The sequence below is a fragment of the Drosophila suzukii genome, chromosome 2L, assembly GCF_043229965.1.
Source record: "Drosophila suzukii chromosome 2L, CBGP_Dsuzu_IsoJpt1.0, whole genome shotgun sequence".
NCBI classification, from domain to species: Eukaryota; Metazoa; Arthropoda; class Insecta; order Diptera; family Drosophilidae; genus Drosophila; species Drosophila suzukii.
The window spans coordinates 18,783,575-18,792,283 of NC_092080.1; the positions used below are offsets into that span (position 1 = coordinate 18,783,575).

An 8,709-nucleotide genomic window follows, 5' to 3' on the forward strand; every position below is an offset into this window, starting at 1 on the left:
ATTCATTTGCGCGTGGCGACACTCTGGGTTGCGTGCAAAAATAGCCCAAAATAAAAATATGAATAGAAAATATTTGTGCAGAGGCGCATAAATCACAAGAAGGCAAACACGAGCACATCACTGTAAATGGCCGTCCACATAGTGACGAAGCGCACCTATTAGCAAATAACCTTGCAAATATAAGGAATTGAAATGAGACTAACATGTTACAAGCACTACATTTTAATCAATGAAATGGATGATTATAATTTGAAAATCAAGAAAACTTGATATATTTCATCCAATTGTCTATATAGTGTCTCTGATTCAGTCGTCACTTTTTTTTGTGATGCTGAATACTGCGTTACAAAGTTCTGACAATAGTATCCTAATCTGATTAATAAAAGTACCCTTTGCAAGATTACAAAAATATGAAATATTTTGATAAGAACGAGCATATTAATTATTTGTCGACATTTTTTCCTGTGTACCTGTGTAATAAAAATACTTGTGCATCCTCCACAAAACCATTTGAATTTTAATTTAAGTTCTAATCAATATCAATCCACTTTATTATTCAACGCTTAACAAGCTTATTGTTTGATGCCATTAATTTCTGTATTTGTATGTCATTTAAAAAGCTCCACACTTTTTGCAGAACTATTTTCCAAAAAACTAAAACTACCACGAAGAAATATAAATGCTAAATTCTGCACCGCCAACAAATCAGTTTCTTTTGAAAGGCCCGCGTTAAGGCAATGATAGTACAGATAATAAAGCAAACAAATTAGAGAGAGAGTGAAATAAAGGAACGGAACTCTAAGAATAGACTCGCGGTGTAGGAATACGTATGAGTCTTATTTCGCATCTTAGTATTTTATAGTCTTTGGTATTTAATAGTCTGGCCAAAGTGTTTCTCCGACGATAAAATAAAAGAATGGTGGTCATAAAAAACAAACATAAGATCCCGGTGCCTGAGCATCTCAACGAACAGTTTTTCACGGTTACCCTCGAGGAGGGTCTGAGGGAGTCCAAAGTAACGCTTAAGGAAATAAACTTGGACTGGGGCAGCAATCCGGGGGACAACTACTGCTCGGCGATCTATCGGGTGGAACTCACATTCACAAAAAGGATCGATGGCGAGGAAAGCGCAGAAGCGGAACATCTCTCGCTGATCGTAAAGGCCATTCCGATCAGTAAAGCTACCCAACTTTTGCAGGATGCAGGTGTGTTTATCAAGGAAAAGCAGACTTACATCGATGTCTTGCCCCGTTTGGAAATCTTGAGCAATAGAGATGTATTTGGACCTAGGTAGGTTTCTGGCCAAATTGCACAGTTTATAATGACTTATAATATCTTGCCACAGATACTATCACTCCGTTAAGACACCAGTCCAGACAATCGTCTTTAGCGACCTCAAAGCGCAAGGATACAAGGTGGCCTCAAGGGAATCGGGCCTCGACTGGAACCACGCCTCTCTAATCCTTCAGCAGTTGGGGAAGTTCCATGCCACATCTATGGTGCTGGCCAAGAAGGTAACTAAGACAATTTTGGAATAACCTTAAATAACCATCTGACTTTAATCACACAGGATCCTAGCATTGTAAAGCATTATCGCCGTGGCATGCTCAGCGAGTACATTGTGATGAAGAACGATAGTACAGAGAAAATTTTTGGTGGCTTCCTCAAGGGCCTCATTAAATGTTCAGCGGCTTGGCCCGATTTCGAAAATATAAACCATCATCTACAGCGTCTTATGGACAACTTCCGATCCGTATGTGTGGCTGCAGCCAAACCGAAAAAGGGTGATCGATACGTGGTGCTCAACCATGGTGACTTGTGGACCAATAACTTTATGTATGCCTATGAGAACGCCTCGCAGCCTGAGGTTCCCACAAGTGCCATTTTTTTGGACTTTCAGTTATCCTTTTTCGGTAGTCCGGCATGCGATCTGAATTTTTTTCTTAACACCAGTCTTAAGCTGGAGTTGCTTCAGGAGCGCCGCCAGGATCTGTTAAGATTGTACTACGTTGCCTTTAGGGATATGCTAGAGTACTCAAATTTCGAGGACATTCCCAGCTATGAGGACCTGCAGTACGAACTGCGAAGCCGCGAGACCTACGGTCTTTTCGGCTTGTTCGGTTTTCTACCCATGATCACCATGCCCCTGGAATTGGCCCAAAACAACAGCCTAGAGAAAATGCAGGACGATGCTTTTAAGCAGCGCCAGATGGATACTATTTTTTCGCAAAAGTTTTTAAACGACTACCAGAAGTGGGCTTTAAAACGAGCAGATTCTATTGGCGTCTTTAATGATTATTGAAAAGTTGCACTTAAAATTCTATAGTGTTTGTCATATAGAAGGAGGCATACATATTTTAAGTATCACAGCTTTCAGCCTAAAAGTGTAAAACCTGTCTTTGGGAGTACCTATTTGTTTTTTAGCCTTGTCATTAAAACTACGTAATCCGCTTCAGAACAAATATTATATATGAACCAAGCAGCAGATAAAAGTAGACATGCCAAAAAGATTTTTAGTAAAAGGCAAAATTCTAAATTTAATTTCATTAAAAATAAACAAATTGCAATTTAAAAATAAAATAAAAGTTTGAGTATAAGCAGATTCATTCGTCACGAAACTATAGCTCGTTAAGACGTGTTTTTCTTTTGCTTTATTATACACCCCATATTGTTTGTATGCGGAGTGCACAGTATATAGTACTTGATGGCTTTGCATTTGCCAAACTATTTAAATATTATTCCAAATGAAGGGCAAAGCCGAAGCCCGGCTTCATATCCGTTTCTCCATTTGCAAACCACCCACCCAGCCAGCCGCATTTCAAGGTAGTTTGGTTCGAAGTGCGTTGTTATCATTCGGATATTTGCATAGGGCTTACCAACATTATCTTGCAATACATATATTATGCCTTTGGTGTGATGAGAAAGCATTAAAATCCAACCTTGAGAATGCCAGACACGTATTCCCATTTCCCCAACCACAGGAGATATATAGGCAACTCATAATGACAGACATCTGTGTTGGAGCTTTAAAATCGGTAATTTAAGGTTTGGTTTGATATGGTTGTGTGGTTTTGGGTCTCCTCAAAGTTGCCAATTTAACGTTTGAACGGGTTTTCATTAGTTGGGATTAGCTGATCAATGTTCCGTATCCTGAAATACACTGACATACCTCGAGCATATCCTTCCCATAAGTAAACTATATTTTTGAGGAAAATTCTTTATGTATTTTTTATATACTTGATTGGTAATATCTTTAATATAATATTTAACCTTAACGTATTTATGCTGAACAACAGTTGTATGCTTACTAGCTATTTTTAGTAACACATATGGCTCACAAAATTTAAATTTCCCAGTTCGTTGTCAAATAAAGTACCACAAAATAGCGCTGTATTTTTACCCCGAAAAAGCCAATCTTAAAATATCTTTTATGTCGTCTGTCCCTTTGAGATCTCAGATCCCAGAGCGCGGCTAATCAATGATGAGGATGGGATGAGGAATGAATCCTTCGAAGCGGGTCTTTCCTTCGCTTTAAAATGGCTCGCGAGCTGCGTCCTTGGGCAGAGTTGCCAGCTACTTTTCGGAGGCACTTCACCTTCACATCGGCCCACGCCTCCACTTTTCACTTTCGCCGCTTTCTCTGCTTTCTCCGGTGCGGTGCCAACTATCAGTGGTGAGTGAAAATCGCTGATGCGTGGCTCGGGAAACGGGCGCGGGGGTGGTGGAAAGTGCTGGGAGGAGGGAGGAAGTGGAAGTGGGAGGGAGCCCCAAGCGAGCGAGGGAAAATACATTTTTGCACTGAAATAGCAGCTAAAAGGTTGTGTTCGTGACCTTTGCCAGGCGTTTTATGGTTGTCTACAGCGTTCAGTGCCTGCGATTGCTTTGCCTTGCTGATTTGGCAGCCTCGCACTTCCACACACAAAGGCGGCACGAGGGGCACGGACTCCTGCTAGTTAGAGCTCTCTGCGAAACGTGCCGCAGCTTAGACACACGCTTGCCACGCACATTTCCTTTGTAAGCCCTCTCCCGCCGAGCAAGTACAGTGGAGCCTCCACTATAACTACTTCAGAATAGCTTAAAAAACCAACATTTTATTACAAAAATTGGGATAAATATTATAAAACTACTACAACAATAAACTGCAGTTTACACATTATAACTATCAACTATTTAGTAATATCAGCTTAAAATTATTTCACTTAACTTGCCATTATTTAAAGGCTTTGATAATATTCTAGTGGATATTAATAAAAATATATTGAGCACTTGTGTGAACGAATCATATTAATATTTGATATAGGAAAAAATATCTTTCTCGTAATTAATTTAAATTTAACTAAAGAAAACAATTTTTGTGCTTTAGATTATATCCTTTTTTATTCAAAAAATATTATAGGTTATACTGTACATGCATGTAGAATTTTCCTTGCCATTTGCTCGCTGACTTTCCTTTGCTGTCCTGAGCAGCCATTGCTGCACCTCCTACATTGCGTATACGCAACGCTGGGGCAAATAAAAAGTGACAAATTCGCCCAGAATGTCGGAGACAGCATTCAGTATCCTGACGCCTTTGACCTTTCTTTTAAATCACAAACAGAAAAATGTGCGACTAAAACAAAAAAACGGCTAAACTTGATATTTGAAAGGTAACCTTTTGCAGGGACAAAATAAAGGAAGTACAAAATGACAATTGAAGTTCGCGAAAGAAAAAAAATCTGAATCTGCCATTCTTTCAGTGCATGCAATCAAACCAAGTTAAATTTAAAGCAAAAGCTATGGCATTTTAATATAACATATTTCTTTTGTTTTGACCATTTCGATTTTTCAGGTATGGTATTTTGTATTTCTCCTCTTTGTAGAGTGGTATTTACTTTTGGTGTCCTGCAATCAGCTCAATAATTCATAGCCCTGTTCAAAGTCCCTTTCTGTTGGGTGACAAACTTTTTGCGACCCGAAATTGGTTTTGTTTAAATTTATTGCCAGAGTTCAGGGTCCTTTCCGGACACCCTTGGAAACCCTTGGCACACAAACACACACACACACCCAACGCCAGTCATCGAAACCTGAAATTGCATTTCCTAATTGATGTCGAGCTCCGAGTGCCGAAAGGGCGACGCATGTTCACCAGCTCAACGTTGGCTGATGGCTGATTGATTCGGGCTCAATTGGGTCCGGACATAGGAATGCCTGGGGCCAATGTGGCATGCCGCCCCTTCCAAATCCCCACCCCTGCTCCAGCTGCTGCCCATCGCAGGCTTCGCATTGTTCCACGTGCTGCTGGTGTCACCTCGGACTTAGCCACACATGATTGCCCCAGAAGTGAGGCGCCTCTTGGGCCATTAATGGCTTTTCCCCACCTCCTGCCACTCCTCCGGCGACTCCTGAAGTCCTTAGGGTCCTGCTCCTCCTCCTCCTATACACTCTCTTTTTACGGCCTTCACGCGACGGGATCCTGGTTATGACTGCCTTTGGTCCTGGTAATTGATATTAAGACAAAACGAGCCTAATGGGATGCCACAAACAAACAAATGTACCAAGTGGATTTATTTTTAGCCACCCAAAACTTTGGATGTGGCAATAAGTTTTTACGATCTCGTGAAATTACAAAATATGAAGAGGCTTTTGCCTGCCGAAGAGACGTAAGTCTAGCAAAAGAAATAAATGTGCGAAATGGAGGTCTCGAATATAATATAGATGAGGTGAAATACACCAATCCCGATTATCAGGCCATCGCATAAATATCCCTAGAGCCATAGATTGCACGAAATCTTTGCGTAAATCAATCGCAGGGATCTGGAGAATGGGACGTGCGCTGGAAAAAACACGAAAGAACCAGAGTCACCGTCATAACTCACAGAAATCAATTTGTGCAAAACAAAACTCGCCCCAAATAAATCACAGAGTCGCAGCAGAAAAATGCTTACATAAAGGAAAAACCTTAAAGCTTGCCAAAAGAAATGTGGAGGCACAATGAATGGAAACGGAAAAAGTTGCGAGTAAATGGAATTATATCCTTGGCAATGGCTGCACTCAAGCAGAAATGATCAACTGCTGCAGGCAGGACGACGAAGGCTCAAGGTAAGTCAAATGAGGATGAGGAGGCATAGGGATAATGTTGGGGCTCTGAATGTAACTGACGTTGCAGGCGCACTGCCAAAAATATAGCCCAAATCAGAAAAGATCTTGATTGTATTTAAATATATATATTTTGTTTTGATTTAAACCTTACAAAATGTAAAAAAAAAATTATAATAATCCTATTATAAACATTTGGAAGTACTTTTAACATAGTATCAAAACTAAAATAAATTATATTTAAAATATCAGGAAATCTTAAAAACGATTTGCCGATAACATTTTCTTAAAGCTTAAAACCATTTTTTATTAAAAAAAAAATAAAATGGATTCAGTGTTATTGAATATGTACACAAAATAATTTTAAGGGCTCTTAATATATTTTTTTAATAATTACTAGAGGTGAACCATTCCAAATTTATTTCAAACCATGGAATGTCTTTTAAAGTTATTTTCGATTACACTGGGTACTACGAAAATGTTTTTCCTAGTGCATCAAAAATGGATATGCCAGTGAACCAAGCGAACGCATGCCAGTCGGGATTGCAGTCTCCAGACCTGAAAAGTTGGCTGGAGTCAGGAGGAGAATGGCTACATGACGATGCACCACTGGCAGCTGTGGTCTGTGCGGCCTTTAAGCCTTTTTAGTGACTGCTGGCCCGAGCCGATAAAACGCCTGACTGCCTCCTCTCGTCACTGGATGGGCTGAGGAAAGCACTTGACGGGTTAAGGTCGGGGCAATTTATGCGGGGGCTCGGTTCAAGTCCCGATGGCCACACGCTAATGAAGCAGACCCAGGGCAGCAGGAGCAGTCCAGCCGCAGGCCAACCCCTAATCCTTGACACGTGTTGGCCAACAAAGACGCAATGTGGGTTGGGTGAAGGGAAGCGCCGCAAACAGACTGCGAGGCATTCGAAATGCGTTCCCACAATTATGGAAATGTTATAAATAGCCATTGAAATACTACAAGCCGATGGACGAATGCCCTTAAAAATTGGATAAAGCGATAAGAGTTCAAGGAGTAATCAAAACGTCAAGGGTGCTCTCTTGAAATATTCCACAAGTTTATTGGTTAGGATTTCAAATTAAATTAATTAAACCATTAAATTTCTAAACATTGGAAAAAAATATCGATTTTTACTTAAATTATTTCAAGGTCTAAAAAAATAACATACAACCTCATATAAGAATTATAATTATATATATATTTATTTATTTATTGTCTGGTTAAAATGCAATTGTAAATTTCATATAACCTTTATTTTTGTAGATATAGCTACTTAAGCTAGGTCTGTTGTATATATATTTACATTATGACTATGTCTTGACTTCAGATGAGATGATTTAATTTTATTTCCTTTAGGAATTTCAACATATTTCAAGTACTAATACTTATGAATTCCAAAATGCTCTTTACAAAGTGTATAAAAAGGACATGCTAATGGGAACAAAGTTGTCCCGTCATCATGACGATTTGGGCAACCTCAAAAACAGGGAAAGCTGAGGAAGGAAAAATTGGTCAGCAGACGCGACGCAAAAAGGAAAACAGTCAGGAAAAATTCTGAAAAAAAGGCTGGGCCAAAACTGTCGGTCCTCAAAACAAATAAAACAATAAAAAATGGAAAACCGCCAGAGGAAAAGGACACGAATTCCGAATAAAGGGCGGCTAAATCTTTGAAGACAAGGAAAACAAATATATTTAAGGATTTCTGCGAGATATGCAAATGTATGTGCACATTTCCAGTGCTGTATTAATTAATTGGATTTCAAATTCAATTTTAAGGATAAATACATACTTCTATGCTGCTTTTCTGGCAAGACCAACTTGGATAATCCAATCTGCAGCGAAACGCTCTCGAGTCAATTTGCCGAATCATTTGCAATCGGGAATTGGCCAGTCAAGTTGGCCATCTCCATCTCCATTTTTGACCCTGTCTACGTCCCTGGGCTGCCAACTGGCCATATATCTTGGCCATGATTGCTTTTCAATACGTTTGCCGAATATTCCAAGGCTGGGAATGGGGCGAGCGAATAGTTTGAATGTTTGGCATTTGCCAAAATACGTACCCCTTATTGTCCGTTGTCTGCGGAGGGGAGTTCAAGGACAATTATGGCCCTGCTGCCCTCCATCCTGTTCCAATTCAATCCTTCGCCCCTTTTTGTGGTTCTTTTTTGCTGGCCATGGTGGTGGTCGTAATGACGTTTTATCAAAAAACGCTCAAATGCGTCGCAGCCCGAAAGTAGGCAACGTTTGAACATTGGTGGGGGAATTTGTTCAGTGCCAAAAATAAAAACGCAAATGAATGACGCATATTACATGAAACGCCCGCTATAAATGGCCAAAATGAGGCTGCAGCCCCCAAAGCGAAGGGGGCGTGGCATAAACAAGCCAGCTCGTTTGCTACGGAAATGGAAATGCAGCTGCCAGTGGAATAAAGATGGCCAACGGAATGGGAAGAAGCCCAGTGAAATGCGCAGCTAATTGCGATCTCAAAGGATGGGAAAAATGGAGGGGTTGGTATTCCATTAGTACTTTCGAGAGCGGAAAAAAATCCACAAGGATGGACAAAAAAATCAGAGTCAGAGTATTGTTAAATAAATGAAATTATAAACACATATCAAGGCTGATAAAAT

The 8,709-nt window shown here is 40.1% G+C and overlaps 1 protein-coding gene across 1 annotated transcript; it reads left to right on the top strand.

Moving 5' to 3' along the window:
• Nucleotides 1–774: 774 nt before the first annotated feature.
• LOC108010939 (uncharacterized) lies at nucleotides 775–2,623 on the top strand. Its single transcript, XM_017075951.4, has 3 exons — nucleotides 775–1,290; nucleotides 1,346–1,514; nucleotides 1,571–2,623. Exons 1-3 carry the CDS (start codon nucleotides 917–919, stop codon nucleotides 2,300–2,302), a joined length of 1,275 nt encoding a protein of 424 aa, XP_016931440.3. The 5' UTR covers nucleotides 775–916; the 3' UTR covers nucleotides 2,303–2,623.
• The last annotated feature ends 6,086 nt before the right edge of the window (nucleotides 2,624–8,709 follow it).

Coding starts and splice junctions, on each gene's coding strand:
- LOC108010939 (XM_017075951.4), top strand. CDS start 917: ATGGTGGTCATAAAAAACAAACATAAGATCCCGGTGCCTGAGCATCTC. Junction 1,291..1,345: donor AGAGATGTATTTGGACCTAG/GTAGGTTTCTGG, acceptor ATCTTGCCACAG/ATACTATCACTCCGTTAAGA. Junction 1,515..1,570: donor CTATGGTGCTGGCCAAGAAG/GTAACTAAGACA, acceptor TTAATCACACAG/GATCCTAGCATTGTAAAGCA.